Here is a 21,397-nt window from a genome sequence, read left to right on the forward strand (position 1 = left end):
CCTGCTGTAAGGGAGCATCTAAACGCTTTGCCTTAACATGATCAGGCAGAGTTTGTTCCTTTAACCAAGCATGCCTACGTATAACAGACCCAGTGACAGCTGCCCTGCAGGAGGCCTCCAAAGAATCAAACCCACATTGTAAGGTATGTTTGCCCACCTGTTCAGTTGCATGCAACAGATCCTGCATTTCTTTCAATTCAGACTGTTGAGTGAGAGTGGTCATTTTTTGCTTTAACTGAGAGATTAGAAATTGCTGATACTTAAGCATGTGAAATTAGCAATTCAGTGCCCTCATAGCTAGAGTGGCTGAGGTGTAAACCTTTTTCCCCCCACCTGTCTAGTGCTCTGGAATCCCTCTCAGAGGGTACTGGATTTTTAGCCATAGAAGCCTTAGCCTCTTTGGGACCCTGGGAGATTGTCTCTGGGTCAGCAACAGGGCTTTTATAAAGAAATTTGTGGGAATCAGGCACTCTACAGTATCTGTCAGGCTTGGCCGGAGCAGGAGGTAGAGAGAGTCTTGATTCAAACTGGATTCTAAATAAACATCATCCACAATGTCTAAAACTGGTGGGATGGCAAGTGGTCTGTGCTGGGGGAGTAAAAGGAACTCTCTGAGCAACTGGTGGGATGGCAAGTGGTCTGTGCTGGGGGAGTAAAAGAAACTCTCTGAGCCTTTTCTGTGAGTCAGAGTAGTCCTGACCTTCCCAGTGAAAATGTTCCCTCATAGTGTATAAAGTTTCCCCAAAGGAGTAGTCTTCAGGAGGAGAAGCTGAGGGAATGGAATCCTCAGCATCAGAATCTTCATAAGGGGAGAAGGAGTAATCTTGGTCCTCAGAGGAGTCTGAAGAAATGGAGACTTGTTCAGAGGATGCATAATCTTCCTCTTGTCTATGCCTTTTGTCTGGAGGGGGCTGGGAACCCCTGATTAGAGAGATCAAATCTTCAGCCATTTTGAGCATCTGTTTCTTAGGCATGGGGCCTTGAACAGGGGACTGAAGTGTAGTCCTTTTAGATTTAATAGGAGTCTTCGTCTTAGGATACGTTTTAATGGTGAGCGTCGGTCTGAAAACGCCTTCAGAAACCGATGGCGTTTCTGCAGTACCAACATCTTTTTCAGCAATGTCGTCGGTAGGGCCTGAACAAAATGGTTGTGTCGGCCTGGTACATTCAGTCAAAAGTTCCGAAACGGTCTCTGGTTCCAGATCAGCGGTAGTCAGGGGCTGCGTCGGAGCCTCACTGAAGACCGGAGAACTGGAGACCGGACCAGCCGAGGCCTCAGAATCTGGCTTAGGCCTAGGCTGTCTGTCCTTATCCTTGCGTTTTTTGTGCACGCCAGTAGTCGGTTGCTCCGACGGCATAGTGTAGTTAAATTTTCTACCGAAGTAGTGTCATGCGAAATCAAAGCGTCTTTTAATAGTACACTTATTAACTCTAGCACAAAAACGACAACTAGTGACGTCGTGGTCTGGGCCTAGGCAAGGTATGCAATAAGAATGAAAATCCTTATGAGGTATTTGCTTCCCACAAGAAATACAATTGTTAACTTTTTCTGACATCGGTCTGAGGCAAGAAAAGTTTCCCCAACGGGGTACTGGTACTTAGCTTTATAGAAGACTTTGGTCTGAAATTCGAATTTGAAAATCTCAGGAGTCGGCCGACCGGCACTTGCAAACTGCTTCTGCTTCGGGCACCACGCGGCAAGAAAGACTGGGGAAAATTGCGTTGGTTGCATTATATATACCCCTGGCGCACTGACGTCAGGGAATACGCGACAGCAACCGACACCGGACCAAGACTTTGGAATTCCGTCCGACTGCGGGACCGCCCGACGACAGGATAACCCAAGTGTGATGACTGCAGCAGGGTAACACGAACATCATGTACAGACACACTTGTATTCATGGAAGTGTCTGTGTGTGAGGTGTACTGATATGTATGACAGACCCGCATATACATGCCCTTTTGATATAAATACAAGTCAGAGAGGTGCAGCACTTAGTTTTTGACACTTGTGTCCCACTGCTATGGTGGCAAAAGAGGTCCAAGGTATTCTCATCCGCAAGTGTATTATGGGAGGTAAAAAAAAATTGAGGCTCAAGGTTGGAGCACTACTTTTGCTAGCTTGGATCTGGCAAACAGCCCAAAGGAATGGATGGACAGGATGAATAGGATTCCTTGGACTATAGGAAGCATTTCATTAACAGCTTAGACTACAAACCTATCACTCAACACCACCAAAAACAATCCTACAATATGAAAAAAACATTACTTTAGAGCAGTACTCTGGAAAAACATAATGCACTACAGTTTCAGACACACAGAACCTATTTACACCACTTCTTACAAATCTTTCTACTGAAACATCAAAACAAACTGCAAAATCAAACTAAATACCTGGTGGAGGGAAGGGCTGTGGTGGTCCGAATCCTTCAGGTTTTGGAATCTTACACTGATTGCATTCAGTCCTCCAGGAAAAGTTCCTATTACCACATCCACTAGAGAGAAAGTTACATCATCAATACCAAATTGTCACTACGCAAAAAATGAGCGTTAATAAACTGAAACATTAATTCTAGGTTCCATTTTGGACTACTGCAGCCTTACTTCGGTTGTACATTTTGGACTACCGCAGCCTTACTTCGGTTGTAATGAGAATAAAGCAATTTTAGTCTGTGAAAAAGCGAACGTATTCACACCTCATTCATGAAGATCATACGTAACACTTCTTTGGCAGAACATTTCTCTTCAAAGCAAAATCATGCATTTCAACCAAAAACTAGCTCTCTTTCTAATGGGGGATTGAAATGCTGTGCTCTTACAAGATCTGGCAGAGTCTATTGTCCTCAACCAAGCATGTTTTCTAACTGACCCCCACTGTTTAACCCTTCAGGATGCATATGCTGCACCACGGCTACACTTCTAAACTGTTCTTGCCAACATGAGGAGAAAAGGTGTACAGATTAGATACACACAAGTCAATTCCTTGGCACCTTAGCAAGGGTCTGGCAGTTTAGAGTTCTGAAGTAAAACTCACTGGGGGGGGGTGTCACTTTACTACACAAAATTTGCTAATGTGGAATTAACCCCAGCCAACAAATAAACGCAGCCTTGCAGCCTTCAAATCTTAACCATGCAAACTTTTAGTTATGTACTTACCATAACTTCGGATGTATGGGATCCATCTCGCCTACATTCATGACAGATGGGTTCGGAGCCGATCCATCGGTTCCGACTCGGCAACTAATACACTAGCACGAAGTCTCTCATTGGCTGGGCTACTCCCTATCCCAGGATGCACTACACCTGCTTCCCCAGATCTTGTTTGTTCGCTTTCATACACCCATGTAAACACAGAAAAAACTAGTAGTCACTATAACCAACTAAAGTTCTTCAAGAAAGAACGCCAAGAAAAAAGGTGACTACAGCTCCTCTAAATCCAAATGGAAGGGGGAAGGAGGGTGGGTACTTATGAATGTAGGCGAGATGGATCCCATACATCCGAAGTTATGGTAAGTACATAACTAAAAGATGTAATGGGATCCTATCTCGCCTACATTCATGACAGATGGGACAGCGTCCCTAGCACCTACATCCCGGGTGGCTCATTGGAACACACTCCTGAGAACTGTGGAACCAAAGGAAGCTCTGCCTCGAGAAACCACATCCAATTTGTAATGAGAAATAAAAGTGTGCGGAGAAGTCCAGGTTGCCGCAGCACAAATATCATCTATTGATAACTTGGAGTGAAAAGCTACGAAGTAGCCATTGCCCTGGTAGAATGAGCCTTGACTGGAAAGGGAAGGTCTTTATTAGCCTGTGAATAAATAAAAATGATACAATCTTTAATCCATTTAGACATGGAGGCTTTTGTTACTGGTTGACCCAATTTGTTCACTGCAAAGGAAACAAACAATTGATTTGATTTCCGCGTTTGAGCGGTTCTATTCAAATAAAAACGTAGTTGTCTATGTACGTCCAACTGATGCAAAGTATATTCTGCGTTATTGGAGAATTCTGGGAAAAAGACAGGGAGTTCTATAGTTTGTTGCATACAGAAAGAGGAGGCCACTTTTGGTATAAATGCAGGGTTTAATTTCAATGAAACTCTATGCTTGTGAAAAATCAAATAGGGAGGATCAGAACAAAGAGCGTGAAGTTCTGAAACTCGCCTAGCAGATGTTATGGCTACTAAAAAGGCCGTTTTCCAAGACAGAAATTTTAAATCACAAGTAGCAGCTGGTTGAAAGGACGGGCAGTTAGGGCAGCAAGAACCATATTCAAATCCCAAGGGGGGACAGGCTGAGATAAAGGAGGCCTAAGGAGCCAAGCCCCTTTAAGGAAAGCCTTACAAAGTTTGTGAGACATCAATGAAGGTTCAAAAGAAGCATGAAAATTAGAGATCGCTGCTAACTGAACCTTAATGGTAGAAACTGAAGAGCCCGACTGAAAAAGGGAGGCCAGAAAATTCAGAACCTCCGATACTGGTGCAGTGAGAGGATCTATACCCCATTCTTGAGCCCAGAAGGCAAACCTTTTCCATTTACTGGAATAAAGTTTGATGGTGGAAGGTTTATGAGAAGACAGTATGTGGACCACGTCCGGCGAAAGAACATTGTCTCGGACTAAGGATGGAAGTGGAGTAACCATGCTGCCAACTTCAAGGACCTGAGAGATGGATGACGCCGTCCTGACTGGTGAGTCAACAGGTCTGGCACCGGATCCAGAAACCATGGACCTTCTATCGCATGCCTCTGTAGGAAAGGAAACCAAACTTGACGAGGCCAGTGCGGGGCAATCAAAATCATCTCGCTCTCCAAGTAAATGGCCTTCTGTATCACCCTCGGTAGGAGGGGGAACGGAGGGAAGGCGTAGAGAAGACCGAGGGCCAAATGTGAGTCAGAGCGCCCTGGGAATCTGTCCCTGAGAAGGAAACAGTGTGAAGAACTCTCTGCATTTCATTGTGAGGGCTGGCAAACAGGTCGCAGCAAGGAAGACCCCATCTGTCGAAGATCTTCGCAGCTATACTCTGTTTGAGGGACCACTCGTGGGGTAAAAGAATGGTCCTGCTTAATCTGTCCGCAATCACATTGGACTTCCCCGGTATGTGCGTTGCCATTAGAAAGCGGTTGGTAGCTACCGCCCAGTGCCAAAGTCTCATGGCTTCTCTGCATAGTGGGTAAGACCTGGTTCCACCTTGCTTGTTTATGTACCACACCACCGACATGTTGTCGGATAGGATAGTGTCGGGCCCTGTGGGAGAGCGTGATGGAGAGCTTGGAGTACCAATAGTACCGCTCTCATCTCCAGGACATTGATATGCAAATGCGTTTCCTGGATCTGCCATGTGCCTTGGACCGACCTGTCCAGGTAATGACCCCCCCACCCTACCTGGGAGGCGTCCGTAGTCACAGTGGCAATGGGACGTTGAGGTATAAAGGGTCGCCCCTGGTCGAGATTTGATTGGAGAAGCCACCAATGTAGATCTCGACGGCAACTTTCCGTGATTATGATTAAGTGGTTCAAGGGAAGTTCCTGATAGGACCATTGAACCGACAGTAGCCATTGTAAAATTCGCATGTGAAGTCTGGCCAAGGGAACTAAAAGTATGGTCGACGCCATCGAGCCCAACAGTTGTAGGATCCGATGGGCCGGGGCTCTTTGTAGAGGGAAACAGGATTTGACTTGATCTTGTAAGACCTGAATTCTTGCTGCCGGTAAATAGGCGCGCATTCTTTTTGTGTCTAAGTCTGCGCCTATGAAAGTAATACGCTGAGATGGCTGTAGTACAGATTTTTGCAAATTGAACGTGATCCCCAAGAAACGGCCCAAGGTGAACGTGGCTCTGAGCGCTTGGAGTAGTAGATGCTCGGAGGTGGCAGTAAGGAGCCAGTCGTCTAGATAAGGAAACACCTGGAATCCCAGACTTCTCAGGTGAGCAGTTACCACTGCCAGACATTTGGTGAACACCCTGGGGGCTGTGGTGAGACCAAAGGGCAGTGCTCGGAATTGAAAATGACTGGCTCCGAGGCGGAAGCGTAAATGTCTCCTGGACTCTTGAGCTATGGGAATGTGATAGTAAGCGTCCTGGAGATCTATGGAGCACATCCATGCATCTTTTTCCAGCAAAGGAAGAATAGATTGAAGAGTGACCATTCGGAATTTGGACTTCTTTACGAAACGATTCAATGAACTGAGGTCCAAAATGGGCCTGAAGTCCCCTGTCTTTTTTGGTACCAAAAATAATTTTGAGTAAGTTCCTGATCCGATCTGGTCGATGGGGACAGGCTGGATGGCTCTTTTTTCTAGCAGCTTTGAAACCTCTAATGCTGCCTGATCCCGCTGACTGGGTGGTACATCCGGGATTTCCCTTAAAGAAAGGGGGGGTTTGTTGAAGGGGATGATATATCCTCCGGTAATAATGCGAAGCACCCACTGATCGCTTGTTATGGATTCCCAAGCTTGTGGGTGCGCCGCAAAGCGACCCCGACTGGCTCCGGAGTTGCACAGTCGGGCAACAACTCAGGAACGCTGGTTGTATGAAGAACCACGAAAGGAATCGCGGTCTCCAGAGTTACGGGGGCCTCTGCCACCTCTGGGCGGCGTCTTCCAAAATCCCGCCTCTGGAGGGGAATCACTGGGTGGAGTAGAAAGACTTTTGGGATTTTTAAACCACATTTTCCCTCCTCTCCCAGCCTTGGGATAAGGCCTGGAAGGAGCAGAAAAACGGGCCCCAACGGCAGTCAAAGTCTTGCCCTCCTGCTCGCACCGAGTTAGTGTGTCCTTCACCTTGGGTCCAAACAAAGATGACCCATCAAAGGGGGCGTCGGCGAAGGAAGACTTGAAGGCCTCCGTGAACGAACACAAGCGTAACCAGGCTTGCCTCCTGAGGGCAACGCCTGTTCCCGCTGCTCTACTCGCCCCTTCGGCCGCATACGAAATGAGCCTCATGGACGAGTTAACAATAGAAAAGAGGGTAGTCATCTGTGCGCCAACAGTCGGGGCCAGCGCCTCAGGTAGATTACCAACAAGAGTCATTTAGCTCTTTGAGAAGATCCCTTTGGAGCCTCGTAAAATGACATAAGTAGTTCAGCGACCGTAAGGTAAAGGCCGCTGAGGACAGGGTACGCTTCCCGTACCTATCCATACTCCTAGAATAATCCTTATTAGGAGGATGAATAGACGTCGAAGCCTCTGCCACGTCCTGCTGTGTGGCAGAAGCCACCACCAAAGCATCTACAGGCACACCCTTTGTGAGAAATTCCTTCTGGGGGGGCTGACAAAAATTTATTGGGCCTCGCAGGCACCGGTTCCACAGAATCAGGGTGTTCCCACACCCTTCGAGAAACCAAATCAAGGAGTTCATCAAGGCGGAGACACCCAGGAGGCGGAAGGCTGGGCCCCAAAGGCCTTGAGGAAGACTGACTCCTCAGCTGAAGGGGTTTTGGCTTGCCAGTCACCTCTCTGTCTCAGAATCTCTAAGATATCTGAGAAGGAGATATCATCCGAAGATGATTTGGGGGACCCTTCTGCGTCATCGAGGTCAGTATCCGATGTAATAGACTCATCTTGGGAGTCTACGTGCTTCCTCTTACACAATTTCTTCCGTGGGGTTCGTCGAAGCAGTTTCGGACGGACCACCGAAGAAGGGAACCCCGATGGGGTATCCTCAGGCCCTGGGGCCCGCTGCCGGGGCTGCAACACAACAGAGGCACCAGTCTCCAAATCTAGGGACGGTGAGGTAGAATCTAGTTGAACCGGCAAAGGCATGGCCAGCGCGCTCCTCATGGCCTCAAAGGCCGGACCTCCAGAATCCAAGGAGGTCACTGGTCTAGAGGCCACGATGGCACTGGGAATTCCAGCAGCCGATGCTCCGAGAGGAAGACTAGGCACCGAAGCACCTAATCCCAAAGTATTCCCCTCGGGCTCGGCTGAAGAGGTCGCAGTACCAAACCCTGAACCGGAGGACAGGGTAGGAAGCATAGTCGGAGCCGAAAGGCCTGTAAGGGGTCTCTGCTCCGACCGTATGGCTCCACATTGCTCCACCACCACCGGCTCCAACGGCTCCGAAGAGGTTGGAGGAGGAATCAAATGTGGTGGAGGGGGGATCGGCTCCGAAGCAAACTGTGCTGGAGCCGAGACCATTTTAGTAAACACTGGAGATTGGAAAAGCCTCTGTAAAACCCTATCCAGGTCCGAATCTGACAGTCTCGAGGATTGAGAGGAGGTAGACACTCGAGAAGACTTTCCTCTCGGCTCCGAGAGAAGGGGACCGGCTCAAACGGCTCCAATACTGTCGGCGCCGACTCCACCACAGCATGGACCACCATCGGCACCGAAGGAGCCTTCTTCGAGCCGAGGGGAAGAGTCTGAGCTGCACACTTCCACCGGCTCCGAAGCCATTGGAACCGATGGAGGTGATTCACCTCTCGATACTCCAACTTGCGGCTCCGAAGACAATGGAGCCGAAGTAGGAGGTACCGAGGCAGACCCTTCGACCCTCGGCCCCGAAGTCAGTGGAGCCGAGGAAGAAGAGGTCAATTTAGTCTTTTTAGAAGTCGGCTCCGACGGACTTGGTGCCGACTATCTTTTCTTTTTGGAAGCAACAGGAGGATTTAAGGCTTCCTCAAACGAAGGTTTTATAAGCCCTTTCAAAATCAACTTGTTCTTGAAGAACTCTAGCAGAGAAAGCATGACATACGCTACAAGACTCTTATAGATGTTTCGGCCCCAAACAATAAACGCAGACTGAATGACTGTCTGTGATGGACATTTTATAACTGCACCGAGTGCATTTTTTAAAACCTGACTTGTGTTCCTTGGACATAGTACAGGCCCTAACAAGAATGACTTTACCACAATTAGTAAGCACTATCACAAAAATGCGCCAACTGACAAGCGCGAGACACTGGCGCGAGTACTTAAGAAAAAAATTTTACCTCACAAACAAACAGACAAAGCAAGTCCAACGGCCCAAAGCCCTCTAATTTAAATGGGCTTGGCCCGAAAACAATTAACCACAAAAGGTAATAAAAGTTAAATAGCACACAAAGGTAGGGCAAAGGCCCTCTAACTTAAACGGGCCTTGCCCGACTGAAAAAAATAAGTACCAGAAGACACTCAAACACTCAAAAGTAGCAAATAGTAAGGAATAACAAGGAATAGCTGTTAAAACAGCTGTTTGGTTAATATATGACAAAAAACCCCAAGGTCAAAGACCAATAAAGGTAAAAAGAACCACTTAGCTCCAGCCAAGTCGAGACCACGTCCAGCTTGTAAAGCGGCAAACGAGATCTGGGGAAGCAGGTGTAGTGCATCCTGGGATAGGGAGTAGCCCAGCCAATGAGAGACTTCGTGCTAGTGTATTAGTTGCCGAGTCGGAGCCGATGGATCGGCTCCGAACCCATCTGTCATGAATGTAGGCGAGATAGGATCCCATTACATCTAGAAAATATCTAACTTTACCCATGGATAAACCTTTATTGTACAGATATTTTCAGAAATCTATAACCTTGTAGAAACACTGGAAATACAATCTTCCGTTTCTAGTTCAAACAGTCTTGGAGAGATTCTGCTCTGTCTGGTGGTCTCCTGGCTGAACCTACCACAATCACGACAGAAAAGGACATTTTCATTTCTCCCAAACAAAACAGTAAATATGAAAGCCCTTATGAGGGACCCACTTTCTACAAACAATGCACATTAGAAACTTGTGTCCATTCTAATGTAAGAGAGTCCTTTCTAAAAACAAGGAAAAGACAAGTACTAAAAGCTTTTCTGCAATGGGGCACTTAAACTCTGGAAACCAAGTCAAACTAATGGACTTTCACTCAGTATTTGCATGAACTGACTGCACTCAAATTCAATGGACTAATGACTCTTACTTTCTTGCACTGCAGCAAGAAAGAAAAGGTAAAATCTTACCATAACCATAGATGTCCTTCTCTTCCATGTTGCAGTATTCTGCATATGGGTTTACCCTTCAGTCTCGTGTACGTATGGCCAGTATCCAAAAGCTTTCAGTCCCTCTGTGGTGCATGTGACATCTGACATGGGTGAGATTTAGTGGGCCATAAAGGTGACGTCGGCACGCAACAGCCCTCAGAACAGAGGTCCCAGTCGGAGCCAGTCCTAGTAGGGCAATGCCGTATCGTTACCATACAGAAAGGGAAGTCATTAGCTAACAGGATGGGAAGGAGGGAGGGAATACTGCAACATGGATGAGAAGGACATCTACGGTTATGGTAAGATTTTACACAACTTTTCTATGTCCTTCTATTCCCACGTTGCAGTATTCTGCATATGGGTGAGTGCCAAAGCTCATGGAGATTGGGGTAGTGGTCAGCTATAAAATGCAGTACATGGATCAATGAGGTATGAAGTCATGCAACATAATTCCCTGTGAGTGGCCATGCCCTTTAGAATTAAAGGCTACAAAATATCCTGGTCAAAGTTTAAATTGCTGTTGTGTTCCTAGATCTTCATATACCTTTGACTGTTTTATCAAGTCTTGTGATGTTACAGTTCACGACAATGTTTTTTTTGAAAAATTTCTTTTTATTGTATTTTCCACAAGTACAAAGCAATAGTACTAGTACACAATTTACAGATAATGCAGCACGTTTTACATAGAAGAGTGAAGGTAACCAAACTTTCCAAGAAAAAAACATTGTAAACATTTGCAAGAAAACATTTACACTAATAATTGAACATGATTTCTATATATCTAAGGATAACAGTAGAGCAGAGTTATAAGACGCTTGAGTGCTGGGTTTGTATATGCAGGGTACCTTTAATTTCCCCAGAGTGTAAGGAAAAAAAAAGAGAAAATATAAAACCAAAGACAAGAAGATAAAGAAACCTTATAAATTAACAAAAGCTAATTATATATTTACAGTATGTACAATGTTGGAAGTCATCCTTGTGTTGATATCTCAGAAGTGCGTTTTATATGTCACTGAACCAACTGTGTTCAGTAACAGATTCTTATTTATAAAACAGCCACTTGCTTGACATTTAACTATGCATTCTGTACATTTAGCAAAATTGTCTCTAGGACAGAATTCCAGTATGTTTGAAAGTAAATTCTTTTTTTGATACTTTTAGTGGCTAGTTTGTGGGAGGAGATATATTTAACTACCATGTCTTTAAAGTTGCTCCATAAGATGTTTTTATTAAATTCGATATTTTCAAAAAATGGGTTAAGTAAAGCGCATACTATGACTACGATATGCTTACGCATTCCATTGATTGAACTAGGAAGTGTATGCAAAATCACTGTTTCCCAAGAGAGTGTTTTTTGTGTAACCAACTTTTTCTAGTTGCATTCTTAGAGAACACCAGAGCTTAGAGATTTTTTCACAGTCCAGAAGATGTGGAGAATATCCACATCTTCCCTAGAGCAGAAGGGGTACAGTGAGCTTTTTTGTAGCCTAATTTTTTAAGAACAGTAGGGGTATAATATGCGTTGTTGATAATCAGTTGTGTGTACATGAGGTTTTTAAAAGGTGCAAGATTTAAGGTATTTATGGCTTCTTGTTTTTGAATTGTGATATTATTTAAGTTTTCCCAGTATCTTGAGTAGAGTAGCGCGGATTTGTTTCAACTCATTTATTAATTTACAGGAATTTGAAATAATTTTCTTTGGCGGTTAAAGCTTTGATTATGTTTTGGGTATTTTCTATACTTTGTATTTCTAATTTGTGGTTTGAGTATTTTAGGTTAATTGATATCATTTGCTGAAGAATTAATTACAGCAAGCTGGAGTCTTAAATTTTTCTCTTAGTTTATCTAGTGTAGAGCTTCCTTGTGTTGTACAATATTCCCATATTGTTAATTCTCTAATTATTGGGAATGGTTCTAGATCAATCATTTTATTGTTTAACTTAATATTCGGGTTCGTATGTACAGGTTGTAACAGTACTAATGAATTCTGGAGATCAATAGATAGGAACAGAGATTGGAATGCAGTAATGCCATTTTTGATTACTGGGTGGAGTTTGTAGTTTTTTTTTTTGTTTGGGTTGGAGAAAAGTAACAGCTCTGGCATTTATGTTAGTGGATTTTAGTAAATTTGCCCATATTTTAACCCATATTGGGTACCAGGTCCTTTTTGAGCTATCGAATTCCGTAACCTGGATCAAATATACTAGAAAATATACCAGATCTCATCATCACAAACATGGGGACAAAATGCTCCACACCGGAAGTATATCCCTCATTGGTGAGATCAGATCATAAACTAATCTCACTGGATATCCACATCCCACCCCCACCCCAAACAAAAAAGACCACAGTGAAGAACTTCTCTAAAGCAAACTTCACACTACTCAAGACTGGTGTGGTATCCTTCAAGGCCCCCGAGCCAGTGGAAACCACAACCCAAGCTGCGGAAGCCCTTACAAATGCATTCTACAAACACCTCCAGGACTGCATGGATCAGGCAATTCCTAATAAAACCAAGACTCTTTCCACCAAGGGCAAACGTCCAGAGTGGTGGACCCCAGCCATAAACAAACTTTACAATAAGAGGAGAAAGCTGTTACATGATAGAGCAAAATCCATAAAAGAGAAGACACCTTTGATCATTAGTAAAAAAAATACGAGCACTCATAAAATCATCCAAGGCCAACTTTGAGAGAAAAATTGCCATAGATTCAAAATACAATAATAAGGCCTTCTTCAGCTATGTTAGAAACCTAGGTGGAAACTCCCAGGTATGCTCAGAATTAGTCCAAAATGATACAAAAATCACTGAACCCACAGACATTGCCAACATACTGGCAGACAGGTTCAGTGCAAACTTCACCCCCTCTCCCCCCAAAAGGAGAGATAACTATCCCAGCGGAGTGCAGCCTCCCAGACATCTCCAATGCGCAGGTGAAAGCTGCTCTCTCTAAAGCTAAAAACACAGCATCAATGGGACCGGATGGTGTCCCTGGCTGTGTGCTACACGAACTCAATGAGGAACTAAACCCGCACATAAGGCAGCTGTTTAATCTTAGCCTTACCACAGGATACGTGCCCAAGGAGTGGCGTACGGCAACTGTGGTCCCACTCCACAAAGGCAGTGCCTCTACGGACCCTGGTAATTACCGCCCCCATAAGCTTAACAAGCCTGGTCTGCAAAGCTATGGAGAGGATCATAACGGAACTCATAAACAAAGACATAGGGGACTTGCAGACATTGGACCCGACCCAGTTTGGCTTTGTCAAGGGCAGATCATGCCTTTTGAACTTGGTCGACTTCTTCGAAACAGTCACCAAGGCCATTGATGAGGGAAAGGCAGTCCATACAGCCTACCTTGACCTTGCAAAAGCTTTCGACACAATACCCCACTCGGGTATTATAGAAAAACTTACCAGCTTAAATGTAAACCCATATGTCACAAGATGGGTTGCAAACTGGCTAAAGGACAGAACCCACAGGGTTAGAGTAGCTGGCGCCATGTCAGACTCCAAGACGGTCACAAGTGGTGTCCCACAGGGCTCAGTCCTTGGCCCCCTGTTGTTCGGCATCTACTTCTCAGAAGTACAGGCTAACATAGGAGGACTATGGCTGACAAAATTTGCAGATGACTGCAAACTGGGAGCCATAGTGGAAAGTACATCGGACACAGATATCCTTCAGAGGGGTCTCATGGAAACTGATAGCTGGTGCCAGAGCCATGGCCTGAAGTTAAATGCCAAAAAATGTATAGTCATACCCTTTGGGAAAAACAAGGTAACCCCAAGCTACCATATAGGTGGCAATCCACTAAGCACAGAAGAGGTTATCAGGGACCTGGGGACCCAGGTTAACAGTGGCCTTTCTTTTGACACTCGCATTGCTAAAGTGGTTAGAAAAACCTTCTACATTGCCCACCTGATCATGAAGGGATTCACATCCAGATCAAGTGAGGTCATTGTTCCCCTGTACTCTTCACTTATCAGACCAATGATAGAGTACAATGCCCCATTCGGGATGCATCTCACCAGACACCTGCAGCAATTGGAGACACCCCAAAAGTTCCTCACCAAAAGGATAAAGGGACTCCAAAATCTGTCATGCTGCCAGACTGAAGAAACCCCAGCTCTATTCAGTCGCATACCGTCTGCTCAGAGGTGACCTGTGCCTGACATACAAGGCCATGTCCAACCCGGAATTAATGGACATGCTCCACCTCAAAAAATCCAAATCTACCAGATCCACTAGAGCAAGCGACTTAAACCTTAGCACGGATATAAATAGGACATGCTGGAGGGATAGATTAGTCACCCAGAAAAGTACAGTTTTGTACCTACCATAAATGTAGATGTTCGAGGATCCCCATTGCTGCAGTCCTTACTATTGGGTATAGTCCGCGTCCAGTCGGCCCGAATACCAGAGTATAAGGCTGACGTCGGTCAGGGCGCATTAGACTGACGTCAGTACGTCAGGGTACTAATGCGCATGACCGACGTCATATCCTCAGTCTTTTCTTGCCCCAGATGTCAGAAGACCCTAAAAAGACAAGGCCCAAAATACCTGCACCCAAAAATATGTACAATATATACAAGAATATATACAAAAATATAAGCATGTAACCTCAGCTACACAACCACCCCTAAACACAGAGGGGAAGGAGGGAGGGTAAATTGGACTGCAGCAATGGGGATCCTCGAACATCTACATTTATGGTAGGTACAAAACTGTACTATGTTCTTCGTTCCCCATTGCTGCAGTCCTTACTATTGGGTAGAATCCCAAAGCAGAGGTAAGGGAGGCTGGCAAATCATAAAGAAGCAGGAGCTGACAACATGCCTTGCAAAACAGCTGTGGCAAAACCAGCCCTAGACTTAGAGTAGATAGGAAGGTGATAATGCTTAGAGAAAGTATGCACTGAACTCCAAGTAGCTGCTTCCAAAATATCCTTAGTTGCCACCCCCCTTAGAAATGCTGGTGAAGTGGCAGTAGCCCTAGTGGAATGAGGCCTAATCCCAGCTGGAATCTCCTTGCCATGATGGGAATAACAAAATGCAATGCAAAAGCCAATCCACCTAGAAATAGTTTGTTTTGACACAGGCTTGCCCTGTGAACTCAAAGCAAAAGAAACAAACAACTGCTGAGACTGCCTGAAATCCTTAGTCCTGCTTAAATAATAACGCAATTGCCTGTGTACATCTAAAGTGTGCAAAATCTTTTCCCCTTTATTTTGGGGGTCTGCATAAAAAGTAGGCAAATGAATAGTTTGGTTTAAAGCCACACTAGAAACCACCTTAGGCATAAAGGAAGGATTAGTACGTAATGATACCCTATCCTTATGGAAAATCAAAACGGGCTCTACTGCCATAAGGGCCTGCAACTCAGACACCCTTCTTGCAGAAGTAATAGCCAACAGAAAAGCAGTCTTCCATGACAAGTATTTCAATTCAGCAGTAGCCGCAGGCTCAAAAGGTTGTAGAGTAAGTTTTTCCAACACAAAATTGAGATCCCAAGCAGGAGTAGGAGCTCTACGTGGAGGTCTTATATTCTTTGCCCCTCTAAGAAACTGCTTGAACAAAGGATGCGAAAACAGTGGTGGGTCACAATCATAGTGAGCTGAAATTGCTGCAGCATGAATCTTAATGGAAGAGAAGGACAAACCTCTGTCCAATAACTCAGTAAGATATTGAAGAGCCACACTCAAATTAGGCTCAGAAACCTGCAAATTCTTTGCTGTACTCCAAAATAAAAATCTCTTCCATTTTTCTGCGTACACTTTCCTTGTACTAGGCCTTCTAGCTTCCATAATCACATTTAAAACTTGTTGAGGAAGTTGAGACCTGCTGTGTTTCAACACAGAATATGCCAGGCTGTTAGATGAAGAGAGTGAAGCTTGACATTGAGCAGATGACCATCCTTCTGAGATAACAGATGAGGAATCAGAGGTAAAGGCCATGGAGGCTTCCTTACCAGACTCCGTAGTAGTGGGTACCAGTGTTGCAGAGGCCAATCTGGAGCTATCAAAATCATCCTTGGCCTGTCTTGTCTGACCTTTAATAGTACCTTTGGTAGAAGAGGCAGAGGAGGAAAGGCATACACATGAAGGTTTTTCCAACTGAATGACAGAGCATCCACTTTCCAAGCTGTGTGATGAAACCCCTTTGTGCAATACTGTGGCAGCTGGTGGTTTAGTGGAGAAGCGAACAGATCTATGTCTGGAGTTCCCCATGACACTGTCAATTTTGAAATACATGATGCTCCAGTTTCCACTAGAGGGGATCCATGATTTGTCTGCTTAACACATCTGCTAAGGAGTTCTGTGCTCCCGGCAGAAACCTTGCCTGAAGAGTTAGTTGCAAGCTTAGCGCAGTCTCCCATAAAATCATTGCTTGCCTGCATAGAGGATAAGAATGTGTTCCCCTTGCTTGTTGATGTACCACATGACAGTTGTGTTGTCTGTTAGAATCAACACCTGCCCTGGAAGAAGCAACTCCTTGAAAGCCATTAATGCAAACTGGACTGCTAACATCTCCTTCATGTTGATATGTAGATGCTGTAGTCTGGCAGGCCACTTGTCTTGTATCCACTTTCCATTTAGATGAGCTCCCCAAGCAATGTCCGAGGCATCTGTCGTTAAAATCTGACTCGCCTCTGGCCGGGTCACAGAGAGTCCCTTGTTTAGGTGACATTTCTGAGCCCACCACAAAAATTCTTTTTGAAGGCAAGGTATTATTTGAATGACAGTGTCCAAATCCTGGCAGTGCTGTGTCCATACATTTTTGAGATACCATTGTAGCTTCCTCATATGCAGTTTGGCATTGGGAAGCACCAGAATACAAGATGCCATGAACCCTAATGCTTGAAGGACTGTCCTTGCAGTCAGCACGGACGGATGAGATAGTTGATGGAAGTAAAGTGATAGACTCTTTTGTTTGTCCGGGGTTAAAAAGGCCATCTGGGCTGCTGTATTCAGTCTCACACCCAGAAAGCACATGTCTTGAGAGGGTACTAGACTGGACTTTATTTAGTTCACAGAATACCCTAGGCATCTTAGCACTGCTATAACATATTCCAGATGCTGTAGAAGGTCTTCCTTTTCTTGAGCCAGAATCAGGCAGTCGTCCAAGTAAGGATAGATTTGAATTCCTTGAAGCCTGAAGTAAGCCATCACTGGAGCCAGAACCTTTGTGAATACTCTGGGCAGTAGATAAGCCAAAGGGCAATGCAGAGAACTGATAATGAGAATTTCCAGCTCGAAACCGCAGATACTTCCTGCAACTTAGCCTTATAGGCACATGAAGGTAAGCTTCCTTGAGATCTAAAGTTACCATCCAGTGATCTTTGCCCAGCAGAGGTAAAAGCTGTTGTAACGTCAACATCTTGAACTTGGGAATGTCCAGAAAAGTGTTGAGGAGAGATAAATCCAAAATTGGTCTCCACGTGTTCCCCTTCTTTGGTACTAGGAACAGGCGAGAATAAAATCCTAGGCCCCTTTCTGATACAGGGACTGGCTGAATGGCCCCCATCTGGAGCAACTGAGAAACTTGCTTGTGAGCCTCTTTTCTTTGTGGAGGAGGAACGTCTGGCATGCCTTTGAAAGGGGCATTGTATGGAAATAAAATCTGTAACTGTGGTGAATGATATCCAACACCCATTTGTCTTGAGTAATTAAATCCCAATTTTCTTTGAAAAGAGACAGTCTTCCTCCCAAAGGAGCTGCCAGGCGAGAATCTACTGGCAGCTGAAAAGACAGGTCATTGGGTCTGTTTACGAAAGGACTGACCCCTGCCCTCACCAGAAGTCTGAGCAGGTGAACTCCCTGTTCTAGGCCTAAAAGAACCTTGAGCCCTGCCCCTACCACGTCTAGACCTACCCCTAGACTGGGAATCATAAGCAGGATATGTCCACCCCTTAGCAGGCCAATTTCTACTAAACTTCGGTGGCTGCACCTGCAAAAATCTTTAACAGTTTGCATAGACTTAGCTTTGTCCTCCATTTTCTTTAAAACTGCTTCCACAGGCGATCCAAACAACACATCAGACTGTAAAGGAGCATCCAAAATCCTCGTCTTAACATGCTCAGCTAAATTCTGCTCCCTCAACCAGGCATGCCTGCGAAGAACAGAACTAGTAGCAGCCACCCTCGAGGAGGCCTGTACAGCATCAAAACCACATTGCAAAGAATGCTTACCCACTTGTTCAGACACATGAACCAAATCCAGCAACTCTTTACACTCAATACCTTCCGCCAAAGCATCCACCTTAGATTTCAATTGTGAAAGGAGATAATTCTGATATTTTAGCATGTGAAACTGACAATTCAACGCTCTCATGGCTAGAGTGGAAGTATACACTTTCTTTCCCCACCTATCCAAAGCCCTTGCCTCTTTATCAGTGGGAACAGGATTTTTAACCACAGAAGCCTTAACACCTTTAGGCCCTTGAGAAATAGTTTCTGGGTCCGCCCTAGGACTCTTAAACAAATACTTATGAGCTTCGGGCACCCTATAATACCTATCAGGCTTAACAGGAGCAGGAGGCAAAGAGTCAGGGTTCAGGGAAGCCTCTGCAAAAACATCTTCCACCACATTCAACACAGGAGGAATAGCTAAGGGCCTATGCTGGGGTAAAAACAAGAATTCCCTAAGCCTTTTCCTGGAATCAGAGTAATCCTGGCCTTCCCATTTAAAGTGCTCCCTCATGGAATGCAGAGTCTCTGAAAATGAGAAATCCTCAGGAGGAGAAGCTGTAGGAGTGGAATCATCCACATCAGAATCAGAATAAGTAGGATACTCCTGCAAGTCTTCCGCAGAAGACTCTGAAGCCTCTGAACACTGTTCAAAACTATCAAACTCCGGTTCCACCCTAGGCCTCTTATCAGGAGGGGGCATAGAACCTCTAATCATAGTAATCAAATCTTCTGCCATTTTAAGCATATGTTTCTTAGGCACAGAACCCGAAATGCTAGGAGAAGCCCCCACTGAAGCTGAACTTGGCCTACCTCTCAAAGAAGTTTTGGCAACAGAAGGAGAGGCTCTAACTACCTTGGGAAGAGAGGGAAGAACAGGTACCTGAGAAGCCCCCTCAGCCTGGCCTACCTCCTGAGAAGGCACATCCTGTAACAGCAAAGTTTCTGCCTGAGACTCCATGGAAACTCCTGGCAAAACCTCTGGCTCCACTGAGCCTTCTAAAGAACCGACGTCCGGGACTGCCGGTTCATCAACCCTAGGCTTCGCTGTTTTGTCCTTGCGCTTCTTGAAGCGGCCGGAGCATCCGGCGGCATTTTATAATTACAACGCTTCCCAAACACTAACCTGGCACAGTCTAACCTCCTCTTAATAGTGCGTTTGTTAAACCTAGCACAAGAGCGGCAACCAACAACGTCGTGCTCAGGCCCTAAACAAGGTATACACAAGGTATGGTAATCCCTATGAGGTATCTGTCTCCCACAAGAAATACAGTTATTAACTTTTTCTGACATCCGGTTAAATACTGAGGCAAGAAAAAACCAAAATGTTCCCAACGGGTACTTAGCCAACTCTGTTTCGGTCTGAAACTCCGGTTTCGGAAATATTTCAGAACGCCAACCTGCACTCGCAAAACTGCTTCTGCATCGGACCATGCGGCAAAAAAGACTGAGGATATGACGTCGGTCATGCGCATTAGTACCCTGACGTACTGACGTCAGTCTAATGCGCCCTGACCGACGTCAGCCTTATACTCTGGTATTCGGGCCGACTGGACGCGGACTATACCCAATAGTAAGGACTGCAGCAATGGGGAACGAAGAACATCTCCCTATGTTGTGGAATAAAATCCCGGTCTATGTGAGGCAGAGCACCTCGCTGGCTCTGTTCAAGAGAAATCTTGACCGGTGGATGGGAGATCGTAGGTTTACCCCCAGGAATCATCTCTGTGTCACTGCTGGACAGAGGCACAACAAACTAATGGGCACAGTATTTTTTAACATAAGGGGTGGCGTAAGCCACAAAAACTCTGGGCTAGGCCTATAAATGCCTTAGGGCAGATAGCCTAGTATAAACCTATGAACCTATTTGCTTTAATACGGTAATATAGGCTAAAATCGGGTAACCCCAACCCACCTTTTATTTCTGTAGCTTACTCTTGTTTTAGGGTGCCATAGGAATTTGGCAAGGGCCTTTTCCATTTCTTTAAGTAGTTTTTTTGATGGATTGAGATTAATAGAGTTTAGTTGAAATAGTATTTTGGGAAGAATATTCATTTTAATAATGGCAGATTTAGACAGAAGAGATAAGTTTAGGTTTTCCCATCTCAAGATGGCTTGCCTTATTTTTTTCCCTTTTTTAGGAAATCTGAACTATTCGTTTCTTTGCAGGTGTGAGAAAAAAATTTATGCCTAGGTGTTTTAGCTTATAGATTTAAAGGCATCTCAACTAGAGGGAAGTATGCTGTATTATGATTTATAGGGTTTAGAGGAAATATGGAGGATTTTGTGGGGTTCATTTTGTAATTTGCTACTATAGAAAATTGTTCCACTGAGGAAATTTTTGGTAAGTCTGTGTTTGGAAGTTTGAAGTATAAATTTAGGTTGCCAGCAAAAGCAGAGTATTTTACTATTGTTATAGACCTTTGGGAAATGATGTTTTGTGAAATATGGTGCAGTAGCAGTTCTAAATATATTGAAAAGGAACGGAGATAGTGGGCATCCTTGGTGAGTTCCATTTGTGATTTTGATGCAGACATTATTAATGTTACAGCACTAGCTTGAGTAGCTTCTGACCACCACCTTTGAGGATTGCTGGCATCATAAACTGAACACAATTAGAAAATTGACTTCCTACTATTAGGTTAAGGTTATATGTTCTCTGGCATATCTGTGAGAGATGTAATACAGAATACAGAGACTAAATTCACAGTGAACAAGGAATTAAGTACTCATTCTGTCTACCTCAGGAAAAGGATCCAATTCCACACCAAGTACAACAGACAATTTCAACAACTACCAATTTCCTCCCTTGACATACAAGGATTTTGGAAAATGGCCTTTACAGCCAAGACCGGTGCAAAACTTCAGTTGGGGTTATCACCTCATGTGGTACATGAACAAAAATGGCAGTCTGTGGCAGATTGACAATGTTTAAGATTCTGGTTGTAACACAGCCCTACTGGACAAGGACCATGCTACCTTATGGAGCTTTTAGACCACCAAGCCCCAAAATTCACTGCAACTGGAGACAGAGAACATGCTAGTGGCTCCACAGGTCAGTCTTTATACATTGTGGTCAACATTCCAATGACCATCAGGAGCAACACGTCTGGTACTGAAAGCCAACCTGGCTCTAGGCAAGAAAGAGTGAGCTCTATTTTAGGAGAGCCCTGAAACATTACTCAGAAAGAAGTACCCAACTACTAACACTCGCAGCCTTTTTTTTAAGGTTTACTATTGCAGTTTGTGTTTTTGACATGCAAAACTTTT

General features: G+C 44.8%; 1 protein-coding gene across 1 annotated transcript in view; it reads right to left on the reverse strand.

The window, feature by feature from the left end:
- The window catches only part of EWSR1 (EWS RNA binding protein 1), a 654,399-nt gene that overhangs the window by 230,976 nt on the left and 402,026 nt on the right, over positions 1-21,397 (reverse strand). The window contains exon 7 of the mRNA XM_044068243.1: positions 2,395-2,495. Coding sequence (XP_043924178.1) covers positions 2,395-2,495 — 101 coding nt within the window. The remainder of the gene's footprint in view (positions 1-2,394; positions 2,496-21,397) is intronic.

Source organism: Protopterus annectens, chromosome 4.part0 (genome assembly GCF_019279795.1).
Source record: "Protopterus annectens isolate FY-2018-M chromosome 4.part0, PAN1.0, whole genome shotgun sequence".
NCBI classification, from domain to species: domain Eukaryota; kingdom Metazoa; phylum Chordata; order Ceratodontiformes; family Protopteridae; genus Protopterus; species Protopterus annectens.